The 18,052-nt window shown below is 30.2% G+C and overlaps 2 protein-coding genes across 2 annotated transcripts; both read left to right on the top strand.

Annotated features, from left to right (window-relative positions):
* The first annotated feature begins 1,978 nt into the window (after positions 1 to 1,978).
* On the top strand, positions 1,979 to 15,291 carry LOC108566350 (flocculation protein FLO11-like). Its single transcript, XM_017926182.1, has 2 exons — positions 1,979 to 2,267; positions 10,105 to 15,291. The coding sequence occupies exons 1-2, from the start codon at positions 2,265 to 2,267 to the stop codon at positions 15,049 to 15,051; spliced, it is 4,950 nt and encodes a 1,649-aa protein (XP_017781671.1). The 5' UTR covers positions 1,979 to 2,264; the 3' UTR covers positions 15,052 to 15,291.
* Positions 15,292 to 17,125: 1,834 nt separating this feature from the next.
* Positions 17,126 to 17,994, top strand: LOC108566290 (general odorant-binding protein 83a-like). Its single transcript, XM_017926105.1, has 7 exons — positions 17,126 to 17,179; positions 17,258 to 17,330; positions 17,390 to 17,442; positions 17,493 to 17,528; positions 17,584 to 17,692; positions 17,751 to 17,815; positions 17,874 to 17,994. The coding sequence occupies exons 1-7, from the start codon at positions 17,126 to 17,128 to the stop codon at positions 17,889 to 17,891; spliced, it is 408 nt and encodes a 135-aa protein (XP_017781594.1). The 3' UTR covers positions 17,892 to 17,994.
* The last annotated feature ends 58 nt before the right edge of the window (positions 17,995 to 18,052 follow it).

Below are 18,052 nucleotides of genomic sequence, written 5' to 3'. Positions count from 1 at the left end.
CAGTTTTGTATATTTTTATTACAAAAGAATTTAAACAATAAAACATGATTATCAATATTATATATAAATATATTTTTTCAATAATAATTATAATTATTAGAAAATATTTTTTGTATATATTAATATATTAACCCTTTGTGGACGACAACTTTTTCAGTAGGATCAGCAGGACGAGGCGATTTTTGAAAAAAATCTTACATATATAATATAATTTTAGAAAAATTAAGATCTGTAGTTTCGCTTGGTATGATAAGTTATAAAACATCCTTGGCTTATCTGGACATGTATCACAAAATTAGGTCATCCCCCTGGTTTGTTCTAGTTGAAAATTTCGCAATCCTTCTTTGTGTCTGTAAGAATAACATGAAGCTTTTCGTGTAAACGAATTTTTTTCTGAGTTGGACGTCGAACTTGAAGATCTATCTCGTGGTTGACGAAAATCTCCTCTCAATTTCTTGACCAAAATTTTGCGACAGTCAAAATGTGTAATTGACTGTTCGTTTCTCTGCCATTTTACTTGTTTGTAGAGAATGTACAAATGCAGTTTTTGCTTTTTTGTCTGGTTCTTATATTTATTAAAAAAAGTTATTATATATTATAAAAGTTAAAATATGTTAAAAGTGAATAGAAAAATTGTTAATTATCATAAATAATTTGTTGGTGAAGACTGTTTGAAAACCGTTTTTTTTAACATAATCCATTTTACTTATAATGTGTCTGATAAAATGGATAATCCATTCACGAAGTACATTCTAACACAAAATATATATGTGATATAAACCAAAGGGCTGACCAAAGGGCTAACGACCGAGGTCTTTTCGCCCAAACTACAATAAAATTACATAAAATATGTATTAAAGTAAATGCGAATTCTGTTCGGAAACCGAAATTTTGTTTGTTTTGATACTCTGTTTTGATAATACTAATATGTATCTGTAATCATACATATTTTATTTATAATGTTGCATTAACAACGTATATCTAACCTTCAAGTCTTATAGTAAAAATAAGCATATTTGTGATATAGTTAAAATGTTAACGAAAAAACGTATAAAATTATTAAATGTTTGTTCATTATATTTGAGGACAAAATTCATTTAAAATTCTTTAATAAATCTAAGAAAAATTAAATTGATTACATTTAATCAATAGAAAAACAGTGCTTTTATAATTGCAATTTTATTCATTAATACTAAAAACAATATTTCAATAATGCTTAATTGATTGGATAATTTGAAATTAATTTATTTACTTATAAAAGTATATTTTGTATTATTAAACTCTTTAATAATAAAGTAATATTCGCAATTTTAGCTGTTTCCCGCACTATGTAAGGAATTCCTGTATATATTAATCAACATATTGCAAGTTACTAAAATAATTTTAATAATTCTATACACGTAATATTTGCTACAAGAAATTGTTTATACCTAAAAGTAACAATCTAAAATCTGAATCTTAGTTGCTTTGACCTCCTAACTAAGCTTTTCATAATTCTATTAGAAACCAAAAACTGTCACCCAACATCCTGCGTAAAATATGAAAGAAAGTACTGAAGAACTACAATTTAAATAATGATAAATTCCGAAAGGAAAAATATAGTCATAAAAAGGGAAAATCGACTTTCCCCAACTTATTTTTCAATAAGCAAATGACAACGACAAAAAACTATACTTATCATCATTATATCCAATCGTAGACACATCTAAATACCGGAAAGAATAAAATTATTTCCTTTTTTCCATATTTCCTGTCCATTAGAAAAAATTGTTAACACATTTGATTTATAAATTAATAAATTTTATTGAACTATTCAAATAAATTTGAATTGAAGAATTTGCAATAAAATTATTATGTACAGCTGTTTTGATCTTTGTTAAGGGATGCGATGTAGAACACACGCTCGATGTTTCTTTCCCCACCTCTTCCACCAACTGCTTCACTCAACGTTCTTACACTTTTGTAGCACATATAAGAAGGCAATCTCCGACCGCTCTAAGACTTTCCTTTGCCGGGTTGAAGTGTTCCTTCCAACATGAACCAGTGATATTTGGTATTTGAGTGAGAGATGCAGTGCTCCTATCAGTGAATACGCACCCAGGCTTACGTACTTTCAACAAATACTATAGTATTTAGTACACAGCGTTCGATATTTTGAAACTTTTTCTATTCAATTATTACTTTTCAAATTCAATATCAGTTTTTGGATTCGAGTAAACTGTTATTGATTCTCTTGGATACAGCATAAAATAATTGAAAAAAAAATGGTAAGTTTATATTTAAATAATAAATCAATAATTTAAAAAAAAATACAAATCAAATTTCCTAAATATTTTAAATGAAACTCAATAGTTTCATAAACATTTTTTAAATAAATAAGAAATGATATTACATTTAATGAAATTAGATTTTAATGATTTTCAGTATTTCATTGAGTAAAATATTGTTAATGAAATAAAAAATTATAAATAAATGAAATAATGTTTCAAATATTTCATTGAGAATAAAAATGTTAGTTAAGAAAACACAAAATCAGTATGTTTATTGAAATAATTAGAGTCATTATGGAAATCGTAGAAAGTTGTAACAATAAATTATTAACAATTTCTACGGGATGTTTATTTTATGTTTCTAATTTGTTAATTTACAAAAAAAAAATAAGTTATTAATGTTTTAGTGAAATTTTGTATAGATGTATTGATTATTGTTAAAATTAAATTCGTATTGACCAAAAATCGTAAAAAAATGTATTTATCAATTTTGAAAATTTGAGTGGAAATTGTCGATAAAATATTTAGTTTAAAACTAATTTTTAAATATTGAAATTATTGATGTAAATAAAACAATAGTTTTATTAAACTGAAAAATACATGGATTTACTAAATTTAAAGATAAAAAAAATAAAAAATTCTATATAAATTAGTTCAATGATTTCTGCCTCATAATTATTTCGCTAATTAATTAAATAATTCTAAAGTTTTGCGATGCGATTCTAATTGCAAACAATTTCCATTAATTGGAGTTATGTTCCTTTCCGGTCACGCTTTGTGAATAGAAAACAGCAATATGCGGATGGATTTTTCTACAAGTTATAGTAACAACAACGCAAAAAAAATAGTAGAAAACAAAGGGCAACACCGTTGATATTTAATACCATTTCCTCCTATCGAATGTTGTGCAAGCCGTTTTTGTTTCATTCTCTTCTCGCTTAATTGAATCTCGCATTTACGTAACAAAACTCGAGCGCGAATTCGTAATTTTAGAGCGGATCAATTATAAAACAGCACAGCTACAAAATTACCTTCATTCAATATGAATAATAAAAAACAATAACGTCCTTTGTATTTATAAAAAAGCAAATAATTATATAAAAAAAATTGTAATTGAATACTTTAGTTACAGCTGGAATTATATGATTTTCTAAAATATAACGTAAATATGTCTATAATTAAATCCAATAACTATTTATCAGTACTTTGATAGGTTTCACTTTCACCCCTTATAAGAAGTATGAATGGTCTTTATTTGACGAAACATATGAACTGTTAACTATGTAGGTGTCTCTAGAGATCATCTAGTGATTCCTCTCTAAAATAAATTGGTATGTTGTAATCTATTTTGAAAACCTAATACATTTTATGAATTGTTTCCCGTTATGTAAACAAATGTATGTTTCGAAAATAACTATTAAAATTTCGTTGAAAATATTTTAACTATAACAACAATTATTTAAAAATTTAGGGAATAGAACAATTTTAAGTCATGAGTTTATATGGAAATCACATTATAAATCAAGTTTAAAAAGTCATTATGACGTTGATTAACCTCATTTTCACCAATCTTATGTCATTATGACGTTGATTAATCTTGACGTTGTTTGACTTTTGACATTTCATGAAAATAGGACCAAAAAAGCTATCTGAAATCATTTCTTTAACGTAACGTCATTATGACGTTGATTGACTTTTGACATTTCATAGAAATAGAACCAGAAAAGTTATCTGAAATCATTTCTTCAACAAAACGTAGATCTACGTCATTCTGACGTTGATCAACCTCATATTGAACAATCTTCACGTTGTTTGACTTTTGGCATTTCATGAAAATAGAACCAGAAAAGCTATCTGAAATCATTTCTTCAACGTAACGTCATTATGACGTTGTTTGACTTTTGACATTTCATGAAAATAGAACCAGAAAAGCTATCTAAAATCATTTCTTCAACGTAACGTTAATCGACGTCATTATGACGTTGATTGACCTCATCTTGTGCAGTCTTGACATTGTTTGACTTTTTGATACTACAGGTTAATTTTCAAAACACAATAAATCATAAATTATTTGTAACATTCTTGCAAATTATTCATAATGTTTAATTATAATTATTTTTTTAACCAAAAAAAAATATTAATTTTTCTTTTTATGCTTATATCAATTGTTAGAATACACTGAAGATTGTGAAAAAACTTCATTTATGTAAATGTAATTAGTTAATCATAAAACTAGTAATAATTGTCTTTATTGTAACAATTACATAAAGAAATAAACATTTTGAAACAATAATAATATAAGATCATTATTTTTCTGTCCTCACAATAAACAATATTTGTAAATAAATTTTCATCTTCATTGAGAAATATTTTATTTTCATCGAAATTTGTCAATATGTCAATAACAATATACGTACAAAAAATAACTGTTAATATCTGTTGTTATACAATATTTCTTGTTATTTTTTTTTAAATATTGAAAATTAAATTTTCTCTTAATAGATTATTTGTATGATTAATGTGAAAGTAAACAATTTTGGTTGATATTTTCATGACCACAATAATTTACTTTATAATAATCACTAACATTCATTGTTACACAATACTTAATTTCAAAGCACATTGAAAATTGCGAATAGGTATAAATTAAATGAATAGTTAATAAATTCTAACAGATCACTTGAATTGTGACCGGATTTGGAATATCCGATCGATCGACGATCGGCGAAATACAAACAGTAATTAAAATTAATGAAATTGTTACCCAATGCATCCGCAGTTCAAGCATTCACGAAATGATCCGGAATTGCGTAACCATTGTCGGCCGGTGGGTTTCGTGCGTGCAATTATTGTTTGTTATTAATAACGATTTCCGATTGGATACGTTCTGCAGGCCGCAATTAGAATCCGTTTTCTAACGAGAACATGAAAAGCGTACTTTCTGAGTGGAATGGCTGGCATTCGAGTATTTTTTATAGAAAGTGCTGCCATTACGGCCGCCCATGTTCATCTAATGTTCAGACATAGCGTTTTCTTCTTCGACGCCTTTTTCTTTCATGTTGCTTCTTGTTTTGCTACAGTTGCAATTGTAAAGTAGGTGAACAGCAATGGTACATTCAAACGGTTCCATCCCACAAAAAATAAATAAAATGAAATAACGAAGTAAAAGTTGGTTCTGGTTGCAACGGGATTCCACTGCTAATATATTGTCCACTTACGCAATATAATTTATTGCTTGGTTTAGTTTGTTAAAAGCTGTTTGAATGGAGAAGACGAATATCGGATTGCATCTCACGTTGAAAGTCTTACTTTCCCGTTAGGCACGTCTTTAATTCTTAAGTTAATTATCAACCCAATTTATAAACAATTATTTAAAAAAACGCATACATTTGTGTGTCTCATTCTCAACTTATTTTTACATTAAATTATAAAACGCATTCATTTGATTCTCTTATTCTTCTCTTAAGTATAAATAATTAATGAAATAATGCAATGTTTTCTATTATATTTCTTTTCTTACTAATTATTAATTAGTGTATTTCGAAATAAATAAATATTTATAATCATTGCTTTATTATTCAAGTTATAAAGAATCATAATTATTATTATAATTAGGAAATTAAGTTGTAACTATTGCAACAAATTATAAATTATACACAAAAAACTGTGAAATAATATTTAACAATGTAAAGAGTGTGATATTTTCCCTCAAATTGTAATATTTTACCAAATTTACTAATAGAGATGAAATCTAAATAATCCCACCATTCGACAAAGACAAATATCTAGGAATGCGCTTGGGATTCACCTAATTGGATAAGAATATATTATTTTCTAAAAAAATGTCTCTAAAGTTAGATACATCTTATCATTATAAAGAAATCTTTATGAAAACTGTCACGTATTGAAATATAAATAGTTCATTTACTTGACAAGTCTATTAATTATCATTAAGTACATTATAATTAAAAGGGCTTTCAAATTCAAAATTTATAAAAAAGAAGATAGTAAATTTGTCTGTAATTTCAAATTGAAATAATAATGTTTAATGATAATGATTAATAATTATATAAATTTGCTTTTTAATAATTTATAAAATAAGATTGTATTAAAATATACTTGGGATAAAAAAAATCTTTATTATACATTGAGTATAGCTTCAACATTTGTCTAAAATATAATTTTGAAATAATGTCAACAAATAAAGTAATTAGCTGAAATATGTAGTGTATTTAGCATGAATTTGAATATTACTAAAAAATAAAATTGTGAAAATCTTTAATTACATCGCATGATAAAAGCAATTTGTTTTATTTTTGTTGATCAATATCTACGAAATACAAAGCGTTTAAAATTATTTTCAAATCTAGTATTGCCAATCTTTTAATTGATTCTTATAAAATCGAAAAATGTGTTTTTTTATCAAAGTTTAATTAGGAAAAACTCTTAATTTATTTATTACAATTATTTTACTTGTTAGTAAAGAAAATACGAATTTAATTTGATTCATTGACCATGTTTTCTATATTTATACTTAAAGTCATTATATACTGAATTATTTGTGTATTAGTTTAAAAACAATAAAATTAATGAAATTGTATTATTGTAAATCTAAAGTATATCTAAAAATATATTGTATCATTACCATTGTCTCAACTAATTAAAAACGTACAGATTTCTCATCAATGATTAACTCATTAATAACTGATTCTTCAATTATCATTTTAATTGTCTCTAATAATAAAGAAAAACATACAGATTTCCCATCCATTGCTTAACTATTACAAGCAATCAAATAGCATATGGAAGTTATCCGTCTTTCATTAATCGAAACAACAAATCGATGATCGTGCAATTTATAACTGAGTCAGAAAACATATTTGTAAATGAGTTATAGAGAAAGTTCGTCTGGAAAATACGCTGTGTATGTTTTATTTAAATTAATCTGTTTAGAGTTAAACATATTCTCACGCCAGCAATTACATATGCAAAGTTAATACGTATAATTAGACTCTGTTGCACTCTGATTGATTTCCCATGGTACGGCTCATATTTGATTTTTGTTTTGCAGGTGAGCCGCAAATATGCGAGTTATTTCATTAAAATGCATTTGGCGCGGATGTTGTCTGTTTCTAATAAATTTGAAAGTTCAAAACATCACGCATAGAAACAATCATTTAAATTGAAATTTTATACATATTAATTTACTTATTTTTATTTATTATTAATTGAAAATAATTCTCTTCAAAACATAATTTATTCTATATACGTTCATTCTTATATACAAAGATCTGCTCAACACAGTCTTTACCTGTGATTTTTTAAATATGTAATATTTTGAAGACCTATGGTCATTTTTGTCCATGAGACAAAACTGTCATTATACACAATATTTATGAATTTACTATACATATCTTATATATAGTAATACTATTAAATCATTAAATTACACAATATATAATAGTTGGTATATCTGACACACAAATATGTATTTTTCATGAACAGTGTGGTTACAGCATTACAATATTGATAGTTTATTTTATTGTTTCAATGTTCTATAAATTAACTGTAAAAATATAGTTTTTTAGACAATACTGAAATATTATTATGTAATGCAATTACTGTATTTGTTGTTGATTTTCCTCTTCATTGATCACAAGATTCTTCAATCGTGACTATCGAATAATTGTAAACGGTTCTAAGTAAATGTAGTAACTGATCATTTCATAGTTTATTAAGCTATGATCAAAGTTTAGTTACAGATCGTCTCTGTTCAACTCAATTGAAATTAATTTATTATATAATACGTTGTTAAATATCTAAATATTCTTAATGCACAAACCAATTACAATTGAATCCCTGTAAAAAGAAAATATGTATGATTTTATGAATACTCGGTTCCGTATACAAATATAAACCGCACAAAAAGAGAGTTATTTGTTTTGAAATTTTCAATTTGTATTATAGTGAATCCGGACTAATCGAGGCATTTTATAAATGACCCAAATAAAAACATTCTTAATTAGGTAATATTATTTGCACAGTGTCTTTCTTCATAATTGTGTTATTTTTTTTTTTTGAGGACAATGGATTTTTCACGTGAATTTCAAAAGTTGTTTTCTGGCCTTCTTTCGCATTGACACGTTTGTTTTCTTTTTAATATTCAAAGCACTTTCCGTATGTTGCAATGTCGTGACTGAACGAGAATACGTAATTATTTATAGTTTCCGGATTTATGTAATTTAAATAGTACACAGATCTCTTGAACTTTTCTCATTGACAAGAAAAAAGATAAAATTAATAATAATGACAACTAATTAATTTAATTTAATGTTTTACTTGCATTTCTAAGTATATTTTCCCGTCTGAAAGTATACTCCAACTAGTTATAATTATTTTTTATAGAAGTTTCATCGGTATTTCATTACTCTTTTCAGGTGGGTCAATATACCAAGAAATACATATATAAATATATTACAATTATTTTTATAGATTCTTTTTAATATATCATAATTCATCTACTTTTACTAGAATTTTATTCTATTTCTTCCGATAAGTTTAAAGATCATCCGTTCGTCTATTTTCAACGACTTGCATTGCTTAAGTAATTCCATTGAGTAATAGAAAGTATTTAAATTGAAATGAGCATATATTTGTATAATTTAATATAAAACACTAATTAATCAACTTTATTTTAAATAAACTAAGAAATCTTATAAATAACGAAATTGATAGTATCTTATAGAAACATAATTCAAAGATTTCTAAATACCAAAACTATTAGTCATTAATATTCAATTAATCCGAATTATTAAACTATAAAGTTCAATCAATCAACGAAATACATTTTTTTAACTTTCTCGATGATATGCAAATCCATTTTTTTCTTCTACTCCCGATTTATTAGACTGTAAAAGAAGAATCACGTCCAACTTTCTCGTCATTTTTTCTTTATTTTCTTTTTTTTTTTCATTCCTTCATTCCATATATAATTTATTTATTTATTTTGAAATTAAACTGGTTAATGGATTGAGCTTTCTTCGCGGCATGTTTCATTTATTAAAGTAAATGTCTCTTCGTTATTTTATTTCAACGTTTGTTTTGTTTTTGGTTCATCTTAATGGAGTTGTGCGCACTTAATTTCCATGTAATTATATTTACAACGATTGTCAACGTTTCGCGCTTTTGAAATTTCCTCACGAGATGAAAATCTATTGTAAAGAGTTGAAGTAGGTGTTGTTGACCCACTGTTACGAAACAAAAGATCTGTGTGCATTTTGTACACGAAGCTGGCCTTCACGTTGCATCAAGGTTAAGTTTAGTGTAACACTTTCTATTTTTTTTTCTCTTCTCTTCATCTTTCATCCTCACTTTACGTGTATTTGTTTTCAACGTTAGTTTAATAGTTGAGGATTGTGTAATTTACCAAGAAGTCTTATCAAAATTAGTTTATTGATGTAATTGATGCAAGATTTATATGTAAAAAGTTCCACTAAGATCAATGACCTTGAGTTAATTATAAATAAATAAACATTTTGTAGAAATCAAAATATAGTATAACAATGTGTTATAAGAAAATCAAACAATTCTAAGAAATTTAGTTACTTGATTTTTTGTGTAATTACATTTGTACGAAGTAGCATGTTTGAAAAGAAAACAAATCACATGTCGTGCTTTAAAATTCTAGATAATAAAGAAGGATATCATTTACTGCACGTAAATAATAATGATAGGAGGATAATTACTGGAAAGAGAAAGTCCAGGTCCAATTAATTGACCTCCGGCAACGTTCTTTAACTTTTCCTTTTTTACTATACAGTTTCTTTGGTTTCAGATTTTGAGGAAAACTCGGATGTCGTTGATCGCAGTCGCGTTATTCTTTGCATTTGCGAATTGCGAGGATGCCAAAACCGAAGATTCCAACGATTGGATCCCAATAGCCAAACCATGTCCCACCTGCAAAACAACAGAAGAAGCAGCCGCTCCACCTGCAGAGAAAAAGGCTACAGCCAGAGTCCTGAATCTTGCTGATCCTCCGCAAAGCAATTTCTTCCCAGATGAAAAACAACCTAGAGGCAATTTCCAGCAATTCTTGAGGGAGACAACTAACGTGAATCCATTCAGGCAGCAACAGCAACCACAACAGCAGTCGAGGAGGAAGCCTCAGAATCCAGCACCTCAAAGCTACCCTTACAGATTCGAAAGCCCACAAGCACCGACGAGACAACGAGGACAAAAACCGGAAACCACTCAACAGCAATATTACGTGCAACAACCTAAGCAACCACAATTCGTCAATGAACCACTTTATCAGCAATTCCCGCAAAAACAAAAGTACCATACTATTCCGGAGGAATATCTTAGCCAACATGGATTGATCCAGCAGCAACAGCTTTTCCAAAATTATCAACCAATCATCCCGGATCTTCCTCCAATCAAAGTAAATGCTTCAGTTCCATTGGCCCCTAAACCCGAGCTTCCCAAACCAATTGAAATCGCTACCAATCCTCCATCCGTTGAAAAAGAAAGCGTACAGCTCCTCTACGTCCCATACGAATCATTGAATCAGAAAAACTTCCCCAGGTTACAAGCCTATCCACAAATACCTAACATCGAGCCTCAGCAACAGTTCAACAACTACCAACCGTATTTGAACAAGCAGCAGCAAATCCACGATATTCAGAATGATTTTATAAGGCAAGCATTGGATGCTCACAAGCTTCAACTCCAACTGGAAAACCAGCAACCATTCGCTCTACCGATGATTGAAACAACGACTCTTCCACCAACAACCACAACTACGACAACTACCAGAAGACCTACAGCCAAGAAACGCAAACCTCACCAACCGCCTTTAGCTGTCTACATGACAGGTGACAGGGAAGCCGATGTCAACGACGTACTTCAATTGTTGAAAGATGCTAAAAGTATCGATGTTCAAGACAGCGTCGGTCCTGATTCTCCAAAGATCTTTGTCGGACCATCAAACCTCGAAGCTCCAATTGATTACGCCAAATTCGAACTTCCCTATCTTTCTAGTTTGGACAATAACAGAGTTGAGCGTAAAGTTGATCAGTTGCCATTCTTCGTTGCTCCATTAAGTTACAAAGCTCCACCTGGTTTCTCAAAAATTCCTCTTCCATCGCCACATGTCGGATCAGTTGTAATTTCCACCAAAGAAAAGCTTCACGACAAAGATACTATAGTAACACCGGTGCAAAACGTGCAAACTATTCCCAATATTGAATACAAACCGTATCAAGAACAATTTACTAAACCGACGATATCTCCTCCCACGTACTCCAAACCAATCGCTGCCAATCAGCAAATCTTCAATCAATTTGATTTAGACCAAATCAACGCCTTCATCCCGCAATTGCAACAGCAAGTTCCTGAAAAATATAACTTTGAGACTTACGATGAACAGTACAGAAAGCAGCAACCGATTATCAAACAAAAACCTAAAGAGGTTGTGGAAGAAGTTGTCAGGAAACCGCAGACTTTGAATACTCAAGAACAATATACACAGGAGGTGATTCCAGAAAACAAATTTATTTATAATACCAATCAACAAGTGAGGAATACTCATACCAATATTCGTGGAAGCACCACAGCTAAACCGTATCTACATTACGAACAAGAAAATTACAACTACGAAGAGGCCCCTCCAACTAGACCTTCCAGAGTTAGGACAAGACCCACGACTACTACAACTACGACCACCACAACAACAACTACAACAACGACTCCTCCGCCACCTCCACCACCAGAATACTATCAAGAAACCGAGACTTATGTACCAAAAGCAAGACCAAGTACAACTGTTACTCCTCATGCTCAATATCTCGAGGAAGTCATTCAGGATGTTAGAACCACACCGCAACAACAGTACCATCACGAAATTATCGATCAAAACAATTACAGTTACGAAGAGGTAGCGAGGCCGGCACCAAAGAGGACGCGCCCGTCCACGACTACGCCTCCGCAAGAGGTTTACATCAAAGAGATTGTAACGGAAGGCCACAGAACGCGTGGAAGTTCAAGGAAACAACCGACTAAGTATAAGGAAGATCCATACAATGAGCAATACATTAAAGCATACCCGAGCACGCCTGAATACTCCGACATTCCCGTTGCCACAACTCCCAAGCACGTGACAACCGAAGGACATCACTACACGGATTCAGATGAAAATGATTACAAATACGCAGAGGTCGACAATAAGAACAGAAATGTGTATCCCCAACACGAAGAAGAGCAGTACATTGTAAGGCCAATTTATAGCACCACCGAGAAACCGTTGAGACATAATCAACATTTGTTAAATCAAGATGTTATGGATAGCTACATTTTGCGACAACCACATGAAAATGCGAATTACGTCACGGGACCACAACAGGTGGAGATTGTTCATAAATCCCAACCCCAATACAAACCTATTGAGAGCAGCTACGAAAGCGAAGAAGTCTCTGATGTAAAAACGCAAAATGCAAACATAGAACATTATAATTTGCCACATCACGTTAACCCGATGAACCAGGTCTTGCCAAGTTTGATTAATAATTTAGAAGATCAATCGATTCGTCAACTGCTTCATCCCGGTCTTGTGCCCACATCAACAGTTAAACCTGCTTTAATTGAAGTAGAGACGTATCCTCCAACAACCACAACTACAACCACCACCACAACAACTCCAGCTCCAACTACTCATATACCAGATACAACAACTACAAGGAGGACACGAGGAAGAGTTCGTGGTAACAGATATACTACAACTACAGATAGTAGCGTATATAATACAAGGAGGAATATTCCGAGGAGAAGACCCACAACTCCAAGAACTAGATACGTAGAAGACTCATCCACTTCCCATTACAATTTACATCGCAGCACAACCGATCCCACAAAGAAAATATTAACATCTCGAAGATTCAGAAATAGAGGAAGACCGACACAAGCTGAAACCACAGTTGCAGATTATTATACCGAAAACATAACTCCGGAGCAACCATCAACTGCTAGGTATATTGAGGAAATTTCCACACCAAAGCAGCAAATTGCCATCGATCAGGATCAATTTGTTATTAAGAATTACCAACCAATTTATAACATTCCAGTTGAACACGAAGATTCTTTAAATGAACCGGTTATTAACGTGGAAATCAGCAGACCTGCCACTGAACCAATGATCGTACACGAAATTAACCAATTGCCAATAAAAAATCTCGAAGAGTACCATGACACCACCACTGATCGTGTTTCAAGCAGGTCAAAGTCTCGGATCAGAAGCCGACCCAGACCTACAACAACCCCACAACCACATCGTGAAACCACCAGGAAGTTAGTAGAGATAACGACAGAAAAGGAAGCCGATAAGGAAGAGTTTTACGGTTTCTTCAGACAACCTAATTTCAATAAACCAATTGTGGAGGAAGCGCCAACACCTGTTGAAACTCCCCAAAGACAAGTTTATTCCTCCACTTACATCAGCAGTACATTAAAGCCGTTAGTTCAATACGTCGACGTTTCTGAAAATATCGATGCTTCAACGCCGGTTCATTTCATTGGCGAAATCAGACCGAAGTATCAAACAACGAGCGCACCTCAATACTTTGAAGTCACCGATGCTCAAACTGAAAAGCACTATCAAGAAGAATCTAAAGTGAAAATACGAGGAAGATTGCGTGGACCAGCAAGGGTTAGGGTAACCACTGAAGAGCCACATCACAAGAACTACAACGAATTATCTATTAAAGAAGATTCGTCTGTACGTACACCAATTAGGGGTAGAAGCCGTGGTAGCACCCACTTTAAATTACCAGTTAAAGCCAAAACCAAAGAGAGCAGTGAAGATGAAGACGTTGAGGGAGGAAATTACCCGGTACCTTACAAATCACCAAGCGCAACTGAAAGACCAACTTTCCAAATAACAGTTGACCCAAACATCGATGACCAAGTTCCTTACTCATCCATCATCAGAGAAACTTATGTTGCCAAAGAAAATAATAACAAAAATTCGGAAAGCGATTTAAACATAAAACCAGTGAACAATCCAATCAGTCTTAAATTAAATAACGTCGAAAATTTTTATCCTAATGAAGATGTTGTTACGAGCGAAGAAGCTACTGAAGAAGCGGAAATTGCAACAACAACAAAGATGTTTGACGAGCTGACAACAACAAAAGCTAGGAGACGAGGAGTCTGGAAACTTGTCAAAAGGCCAGTCGACGTTTTGGAAGGAGCTGAGTCACAGAACGTACCAAGCATCAAAATAAATTCCGTATCTGATAATGACAAGGTCAGATTCGTTGGTAAATTGCATGTACTCGAGGTCAAAGATGAATCTAAAGAAGCAGTAACAACTCAAGCTCCCGTGGAAGAGATAACTACTATTCCCCCAACAACAACATCTACTCAGGGCAGTATTTTCAACTCCCTGTACGAAATGTTTAATATGTCTCAAGATGAGGATACCCAAGAGACAACTACGAATACCAATGTAGAGGAAACAACTAACGTACCAGAAGTAACCGAGGAATCGTCAACGTTTGAACCTATAAACGCCGAAGAAGATCAAGAATATATTGAAGATGAGGCAACAACTGAATATATATCTTCATTAACAACAGACAAAGTTCCGGAAGAATCAACTACAAAAAATCCAATGAGTTTCATCACCCCGATGAGTTTGGAGACATGGACAACAACATCCACGGAAATCTCGCACGAAACTGAAATCTGCTATAAAGGGAAGTGCATCAAATCCAAGAATCGTGTGTAATCCAATTGTAGACTATTACATAATTAGTGAGTGAATTGACGTACCCAGAACTCTGTGTGTTTGCGTGTATTTCCGTGTGAATGAGACTATTTATTAGAAAATGTATTATTACTTGTAATTGTATAAAAAAAACAATACGAAAATTATTAATGCAAAGAGTTAATTTATCAAAAGTTGCATCATATTAAATCGATTCAATGCATATCGATTATTAGTATTTTGTTTATATTCTATACAATCTAATTTTTTTTAAGGCCATCGATTTAAAAATTATTTATTTTACTCTGCTACTCCTTTCCACGATTGTTGTAATTTCTTTATATACAAAAAATATATATATATATGTAATTTTACTCCAATTGTTTGTCTACATTAACTTGGTGATAATATGCATGTCTATGCAATCTTTATTTTAAATAAAGAAATAATTTAAAAACATCCATGTCGCATTTTTTTACAATTTAATTCTCCTTAAACGTGTCACAAATTACAAGTTTTAAGTGTAGTGTAAAAATTTATTCAATAAGATTCTATAAAATGAAAGTTGAATAAATTATGTTTTGTTTTTGTTTCTAATTTAATATTACAACATGCTAATATCACATCAGGCTAATTAACTTAAATGAAGGACGTATTAGGAAAAAGTATAACAATAATTACTAATATTATTTCTCTATCTTCAAATAAACTAATTTATACATAAAATTAATATTGCAATCAAAATATTAATTAGGTACAACTTCAAAAGGTTATTGGCCACAACTATTCTGCTCAAGAATATAAATGAAAATGTATTGAAGTAAAATGAAGACGAATTAAGTTAAAAAAATGGGATAACTTCTACAATAATAAAGAAAATAATTTATATTTTTACAAATTTTTACAAATCTAATTTTCACTTCTTGTATATTCTTGTATGATAAGATGTATCTATAGATGTAATTGGTTTTTGTGATACCTTATGTTTTCATAATGTTTTTCCTATATAAACTATATAATCTAAATAGTCATGATGTGATCAACGTCTTACCTAATATTAATATTACATTCTTGATTCTAAGTCAATTACTGAATTTTCTGTAATTCTAACAACAAAATTAGTTCATAGAACGAAATCTATGACAAATCGATCTAAAACAATAATAACCTTGAACAGATTTATTCTTGTGGTATATTTGATAAAAAAAACATTTTTCCATTTGAAATTTCTTTATAGAAGAAATACTAGTAATTTAAAATATCAAAAAAATAGTAAAATGACAAGTTTTGCATATTTTGGATAATAATTTAATCGTTTAAGCTACGTCATATTTACCTTGGTTAACATTTACAAAGCTTTGATTTTACGACGTATACAATTTCTTCTAAAAAATACAACAATCCAATCGTTGAATCAGGGAATAATAGCAACATTGAAAGCTTATTATCTACGTCGAACATTTTTTTTTTTGAAAAAAATTAAAACAATTATCGTTCTTTGAAAGAAATCACTAAGAAATGCTTAAATGGAGTTTGGCGTAAAATATGATCAGTATATGTACTAGAAAAAACATCCAAGAAATTAGAAAAGAAGTTATTCAGATAAATAACTTCTAAAATGTCAATAAAGACGAAACAAATATATTGTATTTTGGCTGTTTTTCAGTGGAATATTTAGAAAACCTTATTAGAAACAAAATCTAAATTTTGCTTAAAGACGTAATTCGAATGTAGATAAAAGTAAGTAAAGTAAATTTCTTTAATATTTCAAGTAAAAAAATAATTTAGTAGAAAAAAAAGGAAATTATTTAAACAATTAAAAACAGATATTTAAGACAAAAATCATAACAACAACTAATTATTATTATTTTAATCTAGACTTTAATCACATGATTTGCACGCATTAAGAGAAAAAACTATGCACGTAAGGAATACTAATTAAATACGACACATATTGGTATCCATTACCCATATGACAACCGCTTGGAAATTATGTAAGGAAACATGCAATGTTTTCGAAATAATTATTCGAATTATATCAATTAAAATGTATATATAAAGAGCTACCAGATGCGTTCTAGGTTAATTCAAAAAAATGAATACAGCCACATTGCTTCTCGTCTTCATTCTTGGAGCGATAAATGCTGCTGTGAGTACATACTTGTTGCATAAGAACACTTAAATAAGCAACGATTTTAAGTTACACAATACAAATTATTTATTTTAGTACGCAGGTTTGGATGAAAATCTGGCTAAGGCATTGCATGCTAAATGCATAGAAGAAACTGGGGCTGATGAAGGTATAAAAAATTAGAGTAAAATATATATTTTTTTAAATATTAATGTAATTCGTTATTAGAAAGGATACCAAATGCGCTTAAAGGAGAATTTCCGGATGATCCCAAATTTAAGGTAATTTTATTAACGTTGAATCCAATTTATTGATTTGTTCTTTTTTTTAGTGTTATATTAAATGCATCACTGTGAATTTCGGAGCTGTGAGTAATATATAGAAATTAATTAATTTTGTGGAAATTAATTGGAAAATTGTAGATGGCTGAAGATGGGAAAGTGACATTTACCGATGATATAAAGAAGCAGTTGCCGGATGATATTGCTGAACCTATAAGTAAAATGGTTAACACTTGCAAGAATAAATTGAGTAAGTTTAATTTATAAAAAATCGGTTGAAATTTTCATAAAAATTTGTTAATTTTTAGAATCTGAGGATGTTTGCGAAAGAGCTTACGAGTTGCATAAATGCGTATACGATATCGACCCAACGGTAAGAAATTTTGCAAATTTAAACTTTTTCATTACATCGTTTTTTATGTACTTTTCAGAAATACTTTTTATTCTAAGATTACCAGATGCAAGAGAAAACAATACTTCTATACCAAAATGATTGTTTTTAACGGATATTTTTAATTGGATCAATAGATTTAGGCTTATATAACATAATTAATAAGAAATAATTGAAACGAATTGAAATAAAAAAAGCTTGATTACTATTCTAATAATT

The sequence above is a fragment of the Nicrophorus vespilloides genome, unplaced genomic scaffold, assembly GCF_001412225.1.
Source record: "Nicrophorus vespilloides isolate i.1.1-1 unplaced genomic scaffold, Nicve_v1.0, whole genome shotgun sequence".
Classification (NCBI taxonomy): domain Eukaryota; kingdom Metazoa; phylum Arthropoda; class Insecta; order Coleoptera; family Silphidae; genus Nicrophorus; species Nicrophorus vespilloides.
Note: the sequence above shows the minus strand (reverse complement) of the source record. Positions and strands in the feature narration are given on the sequence as shown.